General features: G+C 50.5%; 2 protein-coding genes across 2 annotated transcripts in view; one reads left to right on the top strand and one right to left on the bottom strand.

The window, feature by feature from the left end:
• LOC122380567 (transgelin-3-like) overlaps nt 1-1,621 on the top strand; it is a 29,424-nt gene extending 27,803 nt beyond the window's left edge. The window contains exon 6 of the mRNA XM_043363824.1: nt 916-1,621. Coding sequence (XP_043219759.1) covers nt 916-1,110 — 195 coding nt within the window. The 3' untranslated portion in view covers nt 1,111-1,621. The remainder of the gene's footprint in view (nt 1-915) is intronic.
• Nucleotides 1,622-1,899: 278 nt separating this feature from the next.
• Nucleotides 1,900-5,243, bottom strand: LOC122380568 (adrenodoxin-like protein 1, mitochondrial). Its single transcript, XM_043363825.1, has 4 exons — nt 4,889-5,243; nt 3,974-4,025; nt 3,406-3,653; nt 1,900-3,047 (listed from the first exon to the last, which is right to left on the bottom strand). Exons 1-4 carry the CDS (start codon nt 5,049-5,051, stop codon nt 2,944-2,946), a joined length of 567 nt encoding a protein of 188 aa, XP_043219760.1. The 5' UTR covers nt 5,052-5,243; the 3' UTR covers nt 1,900-2,943.
• Nucleotides 5,244-18,634: the final 13,391 nt, after the last annotated feature.

The following is an 18,634-nucleotide window of genomic DNA, read 5'->3' as shown; positions in this document are numbered from 1 at the left end:
CCGCACACGCTACAGATATAATTCAGCTCTCAGAACACTGATCACGAATGAATACAGGTCAAATGAGCTGTCTGAGGCCAGTGGTGGCTGGTCAAATAGTACCCAGAGGGAGTCCATGCCTGGCATCCTTGAGACGGCCTTGGGATATGCTAGGAACCCCGTAGGCTGGGACATAAAAGAGCGAACAACAGAACTATCACATACACCGACTCACAGGTTTAAACTTTAATTCGCTGTTGTGGTCGCCATAGACTCGCCTCAGCTTGCCCCAGGCGCTAGAACACCGGCCTGACTGCATAATAATACGGTTTCTGACGGCCGGTGTCTGGGCTGATGGCCATTAGCTTAGGAACACCCCGGACGCTACAGAGGTCAGAGGTCGCTCACCAGGCCGTTACATGTGTTACACCTGGACGGTAATGTGGGCGTGAGACGGCCGACTTTGGGAACCGCTACTCCGTCCGTGGTCCAGATACGTCACGTGTTTTCATTGTGCTTATACTTCATGGTAAAAAGTTATTCGAAATAGTGGGCATGCACTGCTCACTTGCTCAGTTAGTGTGAACTGTGAAGCTGTGTGGCGACTTACACTGCATTTTTCACTGATGAACACGATTCCGTCACCTTTAAATGGTGTAATGTGAATATTAAGCACCATGTGAGGGAATGATAACGTTTCTCAATTTGCATTCCATCACCATCACCTCCCCACACATTTGAAGCTTTCGCGATCAAATTTTAATTTTCCGTAACGGTTTAGAGCATGCATTAATGCTTTTTCCGTGCACATGACCAATGACTTTTGCATGTAATATGAGCCGCAGCCTCTCAGCTGCACCGTCTACCTGCTCTGTGCAAATCATGGCTGGTAATAATTTGTCTGGCACCACTAATTGCGTATCATTCCCGTTCCAGGCGCAAAAGAAGGGCTTCAACGGCCCGGCGCTGGGCGTCAAGGTGGCGGACGAGAACAAGAGGCACTTCAGCGAAGATGTATTGAGGAAGGGCGAGCAGGTGATTGGCCTGCAGTACGGCAGCAACCAGGGCGCCAACCAGTCCGGCATGACCGCCTACGGCGCCGGCCGGCAGATCCTGCCCAACGGCCGGTAGACGCCGGCCGGCCGCCCACAGGCGGCGCCACCGTCGCCGGTGTAGGTGGCGCCACCGGCCGCGGCGGCGCCGCCAGTGCCGGCGGAGTGCAGTTCTGACCATTCAGTGCGGCGGCGGTATGTGATCGTTTTCTGCGGAGAGGGTACATTCCGGCCGGGGTGGCAGTGTTTTGGAGCGCGGCGGCGGAGCGGAGCGGGCGCCGTAACGCCGCCGACCGACGCTGAGACGACGTTCATCGGGAGCGAAGCTCCACAAACTACAAATGTGCGAGAATATTGTATGCCATAGGTATAAGAGCGCTCATATGAAGAACCTTACGTTTTGACGAAATTTTATACCATTGTCAGCTGGCACAAGTAGGCTGTATTCGTGTGTGTTATTTCGACGCGGTGTCTTTTTTCAATGTCCGTGACGCCTACGGCCCAGCTGCGTTACACGAACGAGAGCTCTCGGCGAGTTCAACATTATCGCGCGCGCGAGAATCGTGGTAAATAAATGGAGATGACGTTTGTGACGGTCATGTAAAATCAGTAAACGGGTCGGAAGTAAACACCATCACTTTCCATTCCGCCCACCTTGCCCGACGCCACACTTGTCTGTTCGAGTTCGATAACTATTCAGTGGTCGCAAGGTGTCGCTTCAGTCCGGACTACGCCAGCCCCTCCCTTTAAACTGAGCCAACATCAAAATACATAACTTTGTTCTGATGCTGATGGTCAGTAACAAAAGCCCTAGTGGATTCGTTGTCCCTTTTGGTCTGCACGCCAGCGCCAGCTCAAACGACATTAATTTGTTTCATGGATATATCTTCATTACGTCACAACAAACGCCTGTAAGCGTTCAACAGCTCAGTAGAAAATTGAAAGCCAGTTAAATGGCATCAGGAACATTCCGTGTTCCAGCCTTCATAATACTACACTGGTCAGCGCTATTCAACATCACTCACATTTCACATGACGATCTAAGTACCCAGATCTCATTTCAACGCGTCATCACGATACATTGGGGACAGCTAACAACGCTGCTCTATAACCAACTGTTCGCATACACCAGGTCAGGGACTGGCCAATGGAACAACGCTATCACCACTCAGGCTCTGCTGTCGATAAATGATTCACTCGTGGCAGTACACATTCAACAGTCTAGCAATGAAGACCAAGCTGGCGCGGGCGTTGAAATAGCGCACCAACTTTACGGGTAAGGCGAGCATGGTTTAAAGTATGGTGAAATAACTATTTAGTCAATAATGAATAATACAAAGTTCAGATAAAGATGCGCTGGTTATCTCCGAAACACAAAGAATGACGATATTAGCTCCCTTTGAAGATGATGATATGGGGATTTAGGGCGCCCGGACTGAGGTGGTCATCGGCGCCCATTACATATTAGAAAATGGTCAGGCCAAACAATGTTAAAGCAGGGGAGGAGGGGCTTGAAGGTATCCACAAATCAGTACCCTTAAGCTGCGAAAAGTGGATCGAAAAAGTTCACCATTTGGTTATGCCAAGCTGTAACACACTTTCACGAAACACAACGCAGCAACCAACCAGAATCAGCTGACAAGGCCGTGCAGCAGATATCCCAACTCAGCCTCTATCAGACACCCCCGCCCCACCAGCCCCCACAGCGGATCCCACCCGTCCCGATCCCGCCACCCGTTGAGCACACATCACCCCTACCCCACCTGATCACTATATCACCACCACCGCCCCACCGGGCCCCAAAAACACCGGCCAGCGGCGGGGCGGCGGTGGCGTTCCCATGAAGAGCTGCGTTTCTACAGTCTGACCGGGTGAACAAGGAGGTGACCTGCCTCTGAAGCTCCAGCGCCAGTCAGTGAGGAGTAGGCACGTGACCGTCCACGTAGAAGTTGCGGGTGGCTGCCGGTAGGGTGAACTCTGCTCCATCCAGGTCTTTGGTTAGGATGATCTGACAGCCTGGGGAGCAGAGAAAGGTAAGGGGTCAGACATGAGATGAGATAACCCAGCTAGAGTCAGGTGAAGGCAGATAAAAATCTTCGAAATGATAGCTTATAGCGATAGCTTACAAATCACAATTGATCATGTGAAACTATTACAATGGAAGACGAGACGTCTTTCATATCTAAAATTACGTTGAAGGAAACAAGGATACAAATGTACCGGCGGCATGACCCTGGCTACTGGCTAGTCGACTATTTGCATACGATTCCCATTGATTACAGTTTGTGTAACAACCTAACATCGAATGGTTCGAGCAATCAAACTCTTTAGCACAGTCCTCTGAACCTGATGCGTCTCGTCAGCGTCCACTGACCGAGTCGGGAGTTGTCCTTGAGGAAGACGGCCATATCCAGCATGTCCTCCTCCTCCTCGACCGGCTCCGGCAGCCGATCCGTGTAGTCGGGGTGCACGTACACGTGACACGTGGAGCACGCCAGGCTCGCCTCGCACGCTCCTTCCAGCTCTATGCCGTATCTGTGCGACAGGTACATGAGGTTGTCCCCGATCTTCCCTCGGACAGGGACGCGGCTGCCATCTCGGTTGATAAACGTGACATTGACTCTGAAAAGAATCACGAACTTGTTATTCATACATGGCAGCTCAGAGTAGGTACACAAAGTTTGCAGAGAGGGTTGAAGTAGCAGAGAAAGATAAGTGTCAAAAGTAGGAAGAAACAAGCGACCATGCTCTATCACTAAATTACACTGACATCAATTCATCTAATCCAGATGATGATATGATAGCTATAATAATAACCTTGCCTAATTTTGTGCATGTTGATTTTGAAGACAAAGAAATCAAATACCTAAGCTTACTTCTAATCAGGACTATGTAACCTGATGTTAAATACAAAATGCCATCACTTATATACTTATACTTACACCTCATCCTCAGATTTGGGATCCTGCCATTCATAGTCACCATGCTGCTTCACTGAAATAGGGAAAACAGCTCAGTAATTGTGTCACTCACAATGAAGGCATACCCATCGATAACCATCCTATAAAATGTGTAGAATCTTTCAAATATTTAAATACACCTGTCTCCTTATGTTCACATGACATGGAATATGAACTTAGGCAACTCAGACTGTCAACCTAATTGAAAAATAGCCTAGCATATAGCGCCAAATACAGGTTATTAGGCTAGGAGCATCCTATGAGCATCCGCTCCCTATGCCTCTTTCCTATCTACTATGGTGAGCACTGAGCACACTCCAAAACAAGTTGTTTGCTAATAAGCCCAGATAACAACAAGCAGGGAGTCTCAAAAACAGAAATCACAGGGTTTCATCTAAGGGAAGATATGAATAATGGGTTATCAGTGGACACGTGTAAATATGCACTTTGACTAAGCATTAGACATTAGAGAAAATCAAGGGCTGGTCAATAAATGTCTCCTGGTGAATCTGTATTTGTACGGCAATAATGTTTTGGTAACAGAAACGTTGGATATGTTAACAAATTACCAAGTGAGAATATACTCTCAACTCTGTCTGTAATCAGTACAAGCCTTTACAATTACTCATCGTGACACAGTGCTGGTGCAGACAACTTTTCACAAACTGTTTATTTTCAACTCGGAAATCATCTTGAGAGTATTTAAATTAGGTTACATTACTCTTACTGCACATATCTCTCCAAAAACACTGAAAGACATTTGACACAGCTTTGAAAAGCAGTTGTCATAAAGAAATATAGCATGAAATGGAATAATAAAACATAAACTGAGCTTCAGCTTCTACAATTCATCATTTGTTACAATGGCTGCGCAGTAGTGACAAAACAATGCCTTACCTGCGGTCCAATGGAATGATCTTGGAGGCTGGTGAGTAGAAAACAAAGCATTGTTCTTCCAACATTTCCTGTCAATAGTTCTTTTAAGACCATTAAACGTACAATATGATATCTTAAGCGTCCTACACAGTCCAATAACTCTGCTCCTCACACACACCGCCATGTTGTTAAGCCTTAATAAATTGTATCCACTTTCCGATAACAAGTTTCGATAAAAATGACGTCATAGGATATTTAATATTGCGTCACAGTTCCCTGCAATGCACTAAACCCGATATCGTGTGGATTTGGTGGATTTGGTGTGAATGACAGTGAAGAACAAAGTGGAGACTGGAGAAGGCAACTTGTGGACTTTTCTCCTGCATTTATTTTTGGCACACAACTTTTAACCCTCGCCCGTATAGGGGGGGGGGGGGGTCGAACGGACCTCCCATGGTTTTTCGCGAATAACTCGCGTAAAAAGCGGCCGATCGCGACGAAACTTTCAGTACCCTCGCGTTAATCAATTTTACACCTACCCTGAAAATTTCATGACCCTGACCCCAATGACCTTTGACCTGTGGCCTCAGACCATGTTTGGCCAGAATCGCGATTCGGCGTATGTCGGCTCGGCTCGCATTAGCCGCGCGTTTGCAGTCTTTTCGTGGTTTCAAGCGTTCAAACATGTGATATGATGTTGCCCCATGCATTAGGGTGGGTGTCAAGGTTACCTGAAGGTCAGGTCAGGTCATTGACCTTTGGTGACCTCGGTTCACTTTTTTCGAGTTTTACATGTTTCTAGGCCAGTTTTTGGAGCTAAATTCGAATTTAGCAACCATATAAACATTTACGAAGTAGTTTTGGTGCCTTTGTAACATGTTACGAAGCTGTCAGAGGCGGTTGACACCTACTAGGAATGCCCGGCAGGACCCCTACTGGTTGACCTGACCTGACCTGACCTGACCCGACCTGGACTAAATGCATAAAGACATTATCTGTGATCAAAACTAACATGATATTCGTGATCAGCGCCCCGAAAAAAACCATAACAGCCACACTTTACGACGTTCTAACAGGTCCCGATTTTCCCGACTTTTGGGTCATTGACCTGACCTGCAAGGTCAACCAATGACCTAGGACCTTAAAATTAGGTATCATCGGCTTCCTCTCGTCACGGGCAACACGCTCGTTTTTACCGCGAAGCTCTAGCTCGATCAGGGGCGAAACGGCAAGGGGGGGTCCAACGGACCCCCCCCCCCCTTATACGTTCGCGGCTGGAAAAACACCAATACGGGCGAGGGTTAAGAGGGTCCAGGGGCCGTATTCACGTCGATTATTTTCGTAAGAATTTCCTTACGAATGACCTACTTCTAAAGCATTTTCTTTTTAATCACGTGAGCTCCGTCGATAAAAACTTAACCCTCGCCCGTATTGGTGTTTTTCCAGCCGCGAACGTACCTATAAGCGGGGGGGGGGTCCGTTGGATCCCCCCCCCCCCTTTGCCGTTTCGCCCCTGATCGAGCTAAAGCTTCGCGGAAAAAAACGAGCGTGTTGCCCGTGACAAGAGGAAACCGATGATATCTAATTTTAGGGTCCTAGGTCATTGGCTGACTTTGCAGGTCAGGTCAATGACCCAAAAGTCGGCAAAATCGGGACCTGTTAGAACGTCGTCAAGTGTGGCTGCTATAGGGGTTTTCGGGGTGCTAATCACGAATTTCATATTAGTTTTGATCACAGATGATGTCTTTATGCATTTAGTCCAGGTCGGGTCAGGTCAGGTCAGGTCAACCAGTAGGGGTCCTGCCGGCCACCGGGTATTCCTAGTAGGTGTCAACCGCCTATGACAGCTTCGTAACATGTTACGAAATACGAAGGCACCAAAACTACTTCGTAAATGTTCATATGGTTGCTAAATTCGAATTCAGCTCCAAAAACTAGCCTAGAAACATGTAAAACACGAAAAAGTGAACCGAGGTCATCAAAGGTCAATGACCTAACCTGACCTTCAGGTGGCCTTGACACCCACCCTCATGCATGGGGGCAACATCATATCACATGTTTGAACGCTTGGAACCACGAAAAGACTGCAAACGCGCGGCTAATGCGAGCCGACATACGCCGAAACGCGATTCCGGTCAAACATGGTCTCGAAAAGTAGGTCACAGGTCAAAGGTACTTGGGGTCAGGGTCATGAAATTTTCAGGGTAGGTGTAAAATTGATTAACGCGAGGGTACTGAAAGTTTCGTCGTGATCGGCCGCTTTTTACGCGAGTTATTCGCGAAAAACCATGGGGGGTTCCGTTCGACCCCCCCTATACGGGCGAGAGTTTTAACCTTCACCCGCACATGTCATTTTCCCATCCTAGAACGCACATGGGGGGGTGCCACCCTCCCGCGCCATTTCGTTCCTGTTGGAGATAGAGCTTCGCGGTAAAGACCCAAAAAGATTCTTTGGGAAGAGACGAATCCAATGATACCCAGTTCCTTCTCAGGTCAGTCATTGACCTTCCAGGTCAGGTCAAACTAAAAAATGTTGCTGTTTTGGGTCACCGTTGGATATCAAGTGCGCTGCATTATCATACATCGGTATATGATAAAACACCTTTACAGACAGACAGATAGAACTAGAACAAAATAGAACTAAAAAAAAGAAAAGGAAAATGATGTTTCATTGCGTTTCCCTCCGCATACTGGTGAAAATAACGAGACGGTAATATGGCAGAAATGTCTTCTAGACGTTTACCAGTTTGTTAATCGTCACTAGACATTTAACAAATCAGTTAAACGACATCTGATAATTTTCTCTCTTTGCACGTGAATATATATTAAACCGCGAGTAGGTAGAACAAATCTTTTAAACGTCGAGCCGATAGGCGAGACGTTTTTTAGATTTTTCGTAGACGTAGATTTTTCTAACTACGAGCGGTTTAATAATTTTATCCCGTACCGCCGATATCTTTCGGGCGCTTAAAGGTACAAAATACATCTTATATGAAAAATACGACATTTCAGCAGAGCCAGAGACAAAGAGAAGCAGAGACAGATTGTTAATCGTCACTAACGTTTAACAAATCAGTTAAACAGCATCTGATAATTTTCTCTCTTTGCACGTGATTCGTGAAGCAATTGTAAACACTGTCTTCGGTGCGGGATAAGCAATGGTAAACACTGTCTACGGTGCGGGATAATCATAAATAAATGGCGAGAACCGCTTAGGCTGCGACCGGAGAGAAACAGCGTACCATCCAATTGGCGCACTTTGATTCAATGTTGTTTATAATGGTGTGCTGTCTTCGACCACTAGGCAGCAGTGAAGGTAAGGCCTGCATCACTCTGCCGTAACTCTGTGCGAGTTTATCGAGCGATGCCAGCCACGGCCAATGGCACCTTACCAGCTACTTTGAACCTCTATGGGCCCGTAACCCATGGAAATGACCACAAACCGACCAAACTATTCCACATTTTTCACACAAACTGCCAAGCACTTTGAAAGCCACCGGTATCTGCGAAAATCAGCGCTGCAGAGCGCTACTCCGCGCCAGCATTGTCAATCCAGCGCAACCAACATGTGCGATAGTGGAATGTGTGTTATACATGTTTGTCGATTTAGAAGTGGCTTGACTTAACTGCAGAATAAGTTCATTTGATATAAATAAGCTGTATTGAACATTTCAAATAATGAGATCGACACGATAAATATCTGAAGATTGCAATAGCTGCAGAGCTGTGCCTAATAGTAATAACTACTCCGCTGCTGCCGCCTTAGTTGCAGAGTACTTACAAAACAAACTATAGAGTAGGTAAACGTCTCAATAGACAGCCGTGAGCTTTCACCACCACCCCAACACCGTTGCCCTGACGAACCATACGACCGCTGCGAAACACATGCCACATCCACGGCGGCTGTGGAGCCGGCCTCCTGTTTCCACTCCTCTCGATCCGCCCGGAAGCTGCAACGCCTTACAGAAGTTGAGAGGCTCATATATGTCCTACCGCTGTTGCTGTGACCATTGGGAAGCTGTAGCCTTTGCTACTATTTATAGAACGGGTCCACTGTTGACTGTTGACTGTACAGATGTGAGACTGTTGCTGTTCAGGCCGTCGGGCAGTTACTGCAGACTTATTTTTAGCAGCTGCAAAGCTACCGCTCTAGCCGTCGGGCAGCTGCAGCGTTTGCACGTCGTAACTACCCCCGATGTAGGCAATCTGTCCGTCAGCTCCAGAGAACACCTGGACACCGTTATCGGCGTGAACAGCAGCTCTAGTGGCCTCCACTAACTTACTCCACTCGTCCTCCGGCCCCTCCTCTCCGTCACCTCCTCCTGGAGTTGATGACGGAGGCGCCAGCAGCCGCACCTCCTCCAGACGAAACTGACGCCAGTGCGGCACCGGCTGGCGCAGGACGAACCTCAGCCGCACCACGCCGCGCCAGTCGACGCCGCTCTGCTTTCGGCTGATGGTGACGTAGTCCTGACTGCCGGTGTCGTACAGAGGGTTCGGCATCAGCGTTCGGTCTCGGATGGATAGCTCCCACGGACCGAGACGTGTGGCCCGCGCTGCAGCTGAAGTTGGTGGAGGGATGTCCTCGGATGCCACCCGCTGCACCCACAACGACACAGAGTGGACGTAGAAGTTGCGGAAGCGGATCTCGTGGAGGGACTCGGGTGAGGCGAGGGTGACGTCCTGCACCAGGCAGCCGGCGGCCAGATGTGGCGAGTCGGTCACTGGGGTTGGGCTGTCCGCCGTGCAGACAATCTCCCGCGGCTGCATCACGGACTGTCACACGGGCGTGAACGTCGTCACGTCACCAAACCGTGGACACGTCACGTTCTCACGTTGACTTACGCATCACGTCGGACAGGCTTTCTGTGGAGAAATTTAGCTGCGATTAGACTTGAGCGGAGTGGGAAATGGGTCGCCGACTCGCCTATACGGCGTTATTTATTTAACGATATTAATGCGGCATCCGCGAATCTCCATCAACCTCAGCTAGTCGCTATGATATTAGATTAACTATGTAATCAGCAATGAAGTAAACTATGTAAATAAAAGCAGATAATAAACAAGCATAGTGACTCCATCCATTAGTCCCACCAACAACATCCTTTCGGTTCATTAGTTGTGAAAACAGTACGGAGAAGTACTCACAAGTTTTCTCCGCCGATGTTGCTGCGTATTTTCACTGTCTGCCGTCACAATTACCGGCTAACTGTGCTGCTCTGGTCTGGTCTGACACTTCTGACCAGCCGCGTCGCCCGTCGCCCCTCTGGTCAGGTCGGCGCTCGGTTGGGGCGCTCCGCGTGGTCGATATAGGCGCGCGGGCGGCCGCCGGGCGAGATGGCTCCTGCAATATCGACTCGCCTCGCCAGGACCCATTCGCCGGGCCCGATAGCCTATACGATGGTCAACTCCGGCGGCCGAAATTGCACATCAGCCGTACAGACATCCGGTATGCCCGCCCTGATGAGCCGAGCGCCGCTGTATTAATCCGCTGGGGAAATATAGTGCCAGTATCCATCAGGATCAAATGTGATGTTTCATGACAGCATTTAGTAGCATCGTCCGCTTGTTGCATTGCTACACACGTGCATTAGAAGACGGCGTTATTTTCATTGTTATCGGTAGGTGTACGAGTATGTGCATACGCATAGGCGAAGCTTACATTTTATTTTATCATGGTTCTATGGTGAAATTTGTCTATGAAATTGATGATTAAACTGCTCATCAAGTTAGAAATATACCTCGACCTTATCAACGTGTTTCTGCTTCCATTCAAACTAAACGAAAAACAAGCTTGCGATGTTTAAATGCGTATTTTTGCAGGTACTCCGTCTGTTACAGAAAATCGCTAAAACAGGCTTAAGCCTTTATTCGCTCTGTTTCATGGTTTTATTTTGTCTAATGCTTATTTTGTCTAATGTTTTGTAAAGCTTATTGTTCTAATTGCAAAAAAATGGCCCGTCCCGTAGCTCACTTCGTAGAGCATTAGGCTCCCGGTAGTGAGAGCCCGGGTTCGAGACGCTCCGGCGCTCGATATTTGAGACTCCTGACGGGGATGGTCTGCGGTTGGTGGAAGCAGCCGCAGCCAGTTGAAGTCAGTTGAGTGGGACAGGCCGTGTCCAGCTTTGAAGAGCACGTTAAACTTTGGCATCTACCGTTACCCGGAGTTGCGCGATCGGACGGTAGGGGTCGGGGTATATGCAACAAGCTCTGCTTATCGTGGGTTCCGGCCTCCCGCTCTGTCAATCCGTCCATTCAAACATTCGAGCTAAATTAAAAATAAAAAAGTTTTCATGATTATTTCGCTAGATACCCATACCTATACATTCAACATGGTTATAATTCATTTTTTTTTGCACAGGCGTTTGTCCTAGGAAAAAAAAAACATGCGCGCAACAAATATATAGACAACGAGCAAGTGCATGAAAGCGGCCACGCTGCTCTCAGGATTTGCCTGAAAGAAACTATATCTGGGCTTGTGGTCTGTGATCGTATTAGACCAGCATTCAATAAACCAGAGCTCATTGAATAAATGATCATCATTAGCCATGGACACGAGTCCTCCGAGAGTTGGGCTACTGTAATGTGCGCCATTACATTCGCTCCACTGCATGCTGCGGTTAGATAAGAGCCAAACACACACTTTATCGTACGTTACGTAAGTACATGATCATTGAAATCAAGAAAAGACACTCAGTTACAAACCCGCAAAATTTCAATTAATTATATTTTGGTTCCAAACATCTATTATAAGAGCCAGTTTGTATGTTGACATGCTTTAACAGAGTGGATGTGGACGAACCGAGCGACGGGCCAATGTAACACTGCCTTATTTTCACCTACAAAAATATATCATTAAAGGTAGTGTGCCAGCTTTCTTGGACCGTATGGAGTTAATGGCCCAGATAAGGAGAACCGGATTTTTAGAACTTATCCATACCTTCAAAACTCATGGAAACGTCTTAAATTCTTCAAATTTTGAGTACCCCAGTGCGACATTCGCCCCGACGGGTTGTCGGTCGTACCCCAACCACATTTCACACCACTATGAACAATAAATGCACACACTGAAATCGCTATTACCGATATGCTCATCCAATCAAGTTTCGATAAACCCGTTCATCATCATCTCCTGCGGTTTCGAACACGCCTGTTAGGTGGCTTCTGATGCTCGTCGAGGTCGGAATTTCCAAATACGCGTGGTGCGTCGGGCCGCGCGCTCTGACTTCGGCCAAGAAAAATGCGTCAGCTGATCATTGTCATTTCTGCCACTTGCGTGTGGTGAAATGGGGTCATAACTTATAAGACGGCTTTTTCATATCAATTATTTTACATAAAATCATATTTCAAACCATAAATAATGTTCGACAGCCAAATAAAAGAAACAATACCAATACGGGCTTACAGTTTAAGGCTCGACATTGTGTTGTCTACGATTAGACAGCTGATAACTCATTCCCGTACGTCGTATGGTCGTAACACTATAATGACCTTTGCTTATTGTCACAAGTGCGCCGCATTCGCGATTGTTGCCCGACGCCTGTTAGGCCCCCGTTGCCCGCGCCACTATCACCAAGCGTTCGCCTCAGTTGGCTGTCAGCGGCCGAAACCACTCGCGTCGGCTCGTTTGTAGGGTAGGACGGCCCCTAAAAAACGCACCGACGGAGTGATAACGACGAGGTAAATGGTCGGGATTAAGGATATGCAGGTTTGACGAATCTCGAAGTCGCATCTATTAAAAAGGTGAGGGTGGGTGGGAAACTTCTCGCCCACTCTCTGCTCCACTCGCCGTCCGTCGCAGTCGACGACTGCCGTTCGCGCCTCTCGGCTCTCCTGCCAGCGGCGCGCCCGTTCCTACACTCCCCTTCGCACCACCCCTAGTCAGGGTCTGCCCCGCGTCTGTCGGCGGGGTGATTTATCTGTCTCCGACCCCCGTCTCCCTTTGCTCCGGTCACGTTCAGTGGCGCCCGGGCAGGGTCCTAACCTTCCATAGCCGCGTCGCCGCTATGAGTTGATTAGGCCCCCGTTGCCCGCGCCACTATCACCAAGCGTTCGCCTCAGTTGGCTGTCAGCGGCCGAAACCACTCGCGTCGGCTCGTTTGTAGGGTAGGACGGCCCCTAAAAAACGCCAAATACACCCGTGCATGAGTTGCAGAGTAGCCGAGGCGTCGGCGGCGGACCTGATGTATGTGCGTGATTTGCGGAGTGGCCGGGGCGTTGTCGGCGAACCTGATGTGTGTGCGTGGGTTGCAGAGTAGCCGAGGCGTCGGTGGCGGACCTGATGTATGTGCAGTGCAGTGTATTGATGTCAACTACGGAAAAACGGAATACCGATACCAAACCAAGTACCAGCCTATGGTTCGTTATACCATCAAAATACCGAACACATTAGGAATCAAATACCAAGTACCGAGTTGGTATCAGTATGGTATCGGTATACCGAAAGTTGTATCCGAGGACATCTCTACTGCAGAGTAGCCGAGGCGTCGGCGGCGGACCTGATGCATGTGCGTGCCGAGGCGTCGGCGGCGGACCTGATGTATGTGCGGTGCAGAGTAGGACGTCGACTACGGAAAATCGGAATACCGATACCAAGCCAAGTACCAACCTAGGGTGCATTATACCAACAAAATACCGAACACATTAGGAATCAATTAGCAAGTACCGAGTCGGTATCAGTATGGTATCGGTATACCGAAAAGTTATATCCGAGGACATCTCTACTGCAGCGTAGCCGAGGCGTCGGCGGCGGACCTGATGCATGTGCGTGCCGAGGCGTCGGCGGCGGACCTGATGTATGTGCGGTGCAGAGTAGGACGTCGACTACGGAAAATCGGAATACCGATACCAAACCAAGTACCAACCTAGGGTGCATTATACCAACAAAATACCGAACACATTAGGAATCAAATACCAAGTACCGAGTTGGTATCAGTATGGTATCGGTATACCGAAAGTTGTATCCGAGGACATCTCTACAGCAGAGTAGCCGAGGCGTCGGCGGCGGACCTGATGCGTGTGGGTGCCGAGGCGTCGGCGGCGGACCTGATGTATGTGCGGTGCAGAGTAGGACGTCGACTACGGAAAATCGGAATACCGATACCAAACCAAGTACCAACCTATGGTGCATTATACCAACAAAATACCGAACACATTAGGAATCAATTAGCAAGTACCGAGTTGGTATCAGTATGGTATCGGTATACCGAAAAGTTATATCCGAGGACATCTCTACTGCAGAGTAGCCGAGGCGTCGGCGGCGGACCTGATGCATGTGCATGCCGAGGCGTCGGCGGCGGACCTGATGCATGTGCGTGCCGAGGCGTCGGCGGCGGACCTGATGCATGTGCGTGCCGAGGCGTCGGCGGCGGACCTGATGTATGTGCGTGCCGAGGCGTCGGCGGCGGACCTGATGCATGTGCATGGGTATGTATGTGCGTGAGTTGCAGAGTAGCCGAGGCGTCGGCAGCGGGCCTGATGTATGTGCAGTGCGGAGTAGCCGGGGCGTCGGACGCATAGCAGTTGCAGAGTAGCCGAGGGGTCGGCGGCGGACCTGATGTGTGTGCATGAGTTGTAGGGTGGCCGGAACCAGGTGTTTTGTGTGTATCGCGTCGCAGGTTGGGGTGTCGCGTTGCACGACCCTTCAAAGCGTGCCTACCAGGCTCCCCAGTTTCCTTTACGATTGCGTGTGCGCTTAATATGCCTCTGAATAGATGCGCGTCAGTCGCCGGGGAAACCATCCTCATGGTGGCGCCGCGTCAGTCGCCGGGCAACCATCCTCGTGGTGTCGCCGCCAAGGAACCGCACTCCGCTGTACGTACCCCCGAGCCGTGCTCGATACGCCTCACCTGCCGTGCCGGCGTTAGTGTGCCTGACCATAGAATCCTTGTAGCCGTTGGTACTCCCCACAGCTTCCCTGGCTCCCTTCTCGCTCGCTCTCCGCTCCACTCGCCGGCGGCCATGTCGGCGTTAAGGAGTGCGTGATCGGATAATCCTCGTAGCCGTTGGCACTCCGCACGGATTCCTTAGCTCACTTCTCGCCCACTCTCTGCTCCACTCGCCGTCCGTCGCAGTCGACGACTGCCGTTCGCGCCTCTCGGCTCTCCTGCCAGCGGCGCGCCCGTTCCTACACTCCCCTTCGCACCACCCCTAGTCAGGGTCTGCCCCGCGTCTGTCGGCGGGGTGATTTATCTGTCTCCGACCCCCGTCTCCCTTTGCTCCGGTCACGTTCAGTGGCGCCCGGGCAGGGTCCTAACCTTCCATAGCCGCGTCGCCGCTATGAGTTGATTAGGCCCCCGTTGCCCGCGCCACTATCACCAAGCGTTCGCCTCAGTTGGCTGTCAGCGGCCGAAACCACTCGCGTCGGCTCGTTTGTAGGGTAGGACGGCCCCTAAAAAACGCCAAATACACCCGTGCATGAGTTGCAGAGTAGCCGAGGCGTCGGCGGCGGACCTGATGTATGTGCGTGATTTGCGGAGTGGCCGGGGCGTTGTCGGCGAACCTGATGTGTGTGCGTGGGTTGCAGAGTAGCCGAGGCGTCGGTGGCGGACCTGATGTATGTGCAGTGCAGTGTATTGATGTCAACTACGGAAAAACGGAATACCGATACCAAACCAAGTACCAGCCTATGGTTCGTTATACCATCAAAATACCGAACACATTAGGAATCAAATACCAAGTACCGAGTTGGTATCAGTATGGTATCGGTATACCGAAAGTTGTATCCGAGGACATCTCTACTGCAGAGTAGCCGAGGCGTCGGCGGCGAACCTGATGCATGTGCGTGCCGAGGCGTCGGCGGCGGACCTGATGTATGTGCGGTGCAGAGTAGGACGTCGACTACGGAAAATCGGAATACCGATACCAAGCCAAGTACCAACCTAGGGTGCATTATACCAACAAAATACCGAACACATTAGGAATCAATTAGCAAGTACCGAGTCGGTATCAGTATGGTATCGGTATACCGAAAAGTTATATCCGAGGACATCTCTACTGCAGCGTAGCCGAGGCGTCGGCGGCGGACCTGATGCATGTGCGTGCCGAGGCGTCGGCGGCGGACCTGATGTATGTGCGGTGCAGAGTAGGACGTCGACTACGGAAAATCGGAATACCGATACCAAACCAAGTACCAACCTAGGGTGCATTATACCAACAAAATACCGAACACATTAGGAATCAAATACCAAGTACCGAGTTGGTATCAGTATGGTATCGGTATACCGAAAGTTGTATCCGAGGACATCTCTACAGCAGAGTAGCCGAGGCGTCGGCGGCGGACCTGATGCGTGTGGGTGCCGAGGCGTCGGCGGCGGACCTGATGTATGTGCGGTGCAGAGTAGGACGTCGACTACGGAAAATCGGAATACCGATACCAAACCAAGTACCAACCTATGGTGCATTATACCAACAAAATACCGAACACATTAGGAATCAATTAGCAAGTACCGAGTTGGTATCAGTATGGTATCGGTATACCGAAAAGTTATATCCGAGGACATCTCTACTGCAGAGTAGCCGAGGCGTCGGCGGCGGACCTGATGCATGTGCATGCCGAGGCGTCGGCGGCGGACCTGATGCATGTGCGTGCCGAGGCGTCGGCGGCGGACCTGATGCATGTGCGTGCCGAGGCGTCGGCGGCGGACCTGATGTATGTGCGTGCCGAGGCGTCGGCGGCGGACCTGATGCATGTGCATGGGTATGTATGTGCGTGAGTTGCAGAGTAGCCGAGGCGTCGGCAGCGGGCCTGATGTATGTGCAGTGCGGAGTAGCCGGGGCGTCGGACGCATAGCAGTTGCAGAGTAGCCGAGGGGTCGGCGGCGGACCTGATGTGTGTGCATGAGTTGTAGGGTGGCCGGAACCAGGTGTTTTGTGTGTATCGCGTCGCAGGTTGGGGTGTCGCGTTGCACGACCCTTCAAAGCGTGCCTACCAGGCTCCCCAGTTTCCTTTACGATTGCGTGTGCGCTTAATATGCCTCTGAATAGATGCGCGTCAGTCGCCGGGGAAACCATCCTCATGGTGGCGCCGCGTCAGTCGCCGGGCAACCATCCTCGTGGTGTCGCCGCCAAGGAACCGCACTCCGCTGTACGTACCCCCGAGCCGTGCTCGATACGCCTCACCTGCCGTGCCGGCGTTAGTGTGCCTGACCATAGAATCCTTGTAGCCGTTGGTACTCCCCACAGCTTCCCTGGCTCCCTTCTCGCTCGCTCTCCGCTCCACTCGCCGGCGGCCATGTCGGCGTTAAGGAGTGCGTGATCGGATAATCCTCGTAGCCGTTGGCACTCCGCACGGATTCCTTAGCTCACTTCTCGCCCACTCTCTGCTCCACTCGCCGTCCGTCGCAGTCGACGACTGCCGTTCGCGCCTCTCGGCTCTCCTGCCAGCGGCGCGCCCGTTCCTACACTCCCCTTCGCACCACCCCTAGTCAGGGTCTGCCCCGCGTCTGTCGGCGGGGTGATTTATCTGTCTCCGACCCCCGTCTCCCTTTGCTCCGGTCACGTTCAGTGGCGCCCGGGCAGGGTCCTAACCTTCCATAGCCGCGTCGCCGCTATGAGTTGATTTGCAGGTGAGCCCACTACAGTTGTTATACATATCTAAAAACCGAAAAACTTTTAGGCGAAAAAGGCACTATTCCAGGACCATTTTTGATTTTTTTTTGCGATATTAGGTAAAAACAGAAGCTTCTTATCCCAGGAAAAATAAAATGGGAAATCTTTCAAAGGTGGCACACTACCTTTAATCTTAGTCAAGAAGTGACATTCGCTACCATTTCATTTTCTTCTACCAGCGCGTGTGCTAACTGGACACCAATTCCTCGATAACGTTTCCTGGCGCCACCGTCACCCATCGATCACGGGGAATGGAGCAGCGGCCGGCCGGCAGCCCTGCCTCCCATTCCGACAGCGGCCGGCCGGCAGCCCTGCCTCCCATTCCGACAGCGGCCCACTGACGGCACGGCGGCCGCGGACGGCGGGCAGATAAGGCACAGACGCAGTTCGCGGAGGGAGAACGCCACGAGCGCGGCGGGGGATGTCTCACTTGTCTGAAAACCTCCGTCTACCCACCCAATTGAGCTACTTAGAAACGGCTACAAGAACCATCTTATATCGCAGCTCTAAATAAGCAATAATAATTTAGCAAAAACAAAAACATCCAAGTAAGGTTTGATTTTCTCGTTTTGTCACACCTCCGAAACGTGGATGTCTGGATGACTGCAAATTCCGTACGTTAGCTTTGCTGCTTCTCCAGCTATCGTCAGCTAACTTCTTGCCATGATAGACTGTATTTACTCTGCAGTTTGCAGTCTGCAGGGACTATTAGCGGCACGTTCCTGGTGATCTTTCGACCCTTTCAACTGTCTAACTTCGCACGGCAACGACCCTTGACTTCTTGGAATTATTGTTAAAATCATAGTTTATTATTACGGAAACTTGTTCTCGACTGGTGAGTTCCAATGTCAGTCTCATAACATTTGCATCGAATGTTAAGTGATGGCCGCTTCATGCCAAGAAGCCGTCACACTTGCGGTGTCGTCTTGCCGGTGCCATCCGCCTACCTCCTCTTGTGGTCCCGTTCAACACCTTATGCCTGCCATTGCCTCTCATCGACCCTTCTCCCTCTTTCCCAATGGGCCACTGCTCGGTCCGAAGTCCAGCACATCTCTGTCTTTGAGTTTTCCAGCTTTCTTTCGCTATGTCCATCGCTGACATGACCCTGGATATGTCTCTGTTCCTCCATTTTGTCTGTCATCGCCGGTATTTGGTCTA

This window comes from Amphibalanus amphitrite, unplaced genomic scaffold (assembly GCF_019059575.1).
Source record: "Amphibalanus amphitrite isolate SeventyFive unplaced genomic scaffold, NRLGWU_Aamphi_draft 000101F_arrow, whole genome shotgun sequence".
NCBI lineage: Eukaryota > Metazoa > Arthropoda > Thecostraca > Balanomorpha > Balanidae > Amphibalanus > Amphibalanus amphitrite.
Note: the sequence above shows the minus strand (reverse complement) of the source record. Positions and strands in the feature narration are given on the sequence as shown.

Coding starts and splice junctions, on each gene's coding strand:
- LOC122380568 (XM_043363825.1), bottom strand. CDS start 5,051: ATGGCGGTGTGTGTGAGGAGCAGAGTTATTGGACTGTGTAGGACGCTT. Junction 3,654..3,973: donor CCCAAATCTGAGGATGAGGT/GTAAGTATAAGT, acceptor GATTCTTTTCAG/AGTCAATGTCACGTTTATCA. Junction 3,048..3,405: donor CAAGGACAACTCCCGACTCG/GTCAGTGGACGC, acceptor TCTGCTCCCCAG/GCTGTCAGATCATCCTAACC.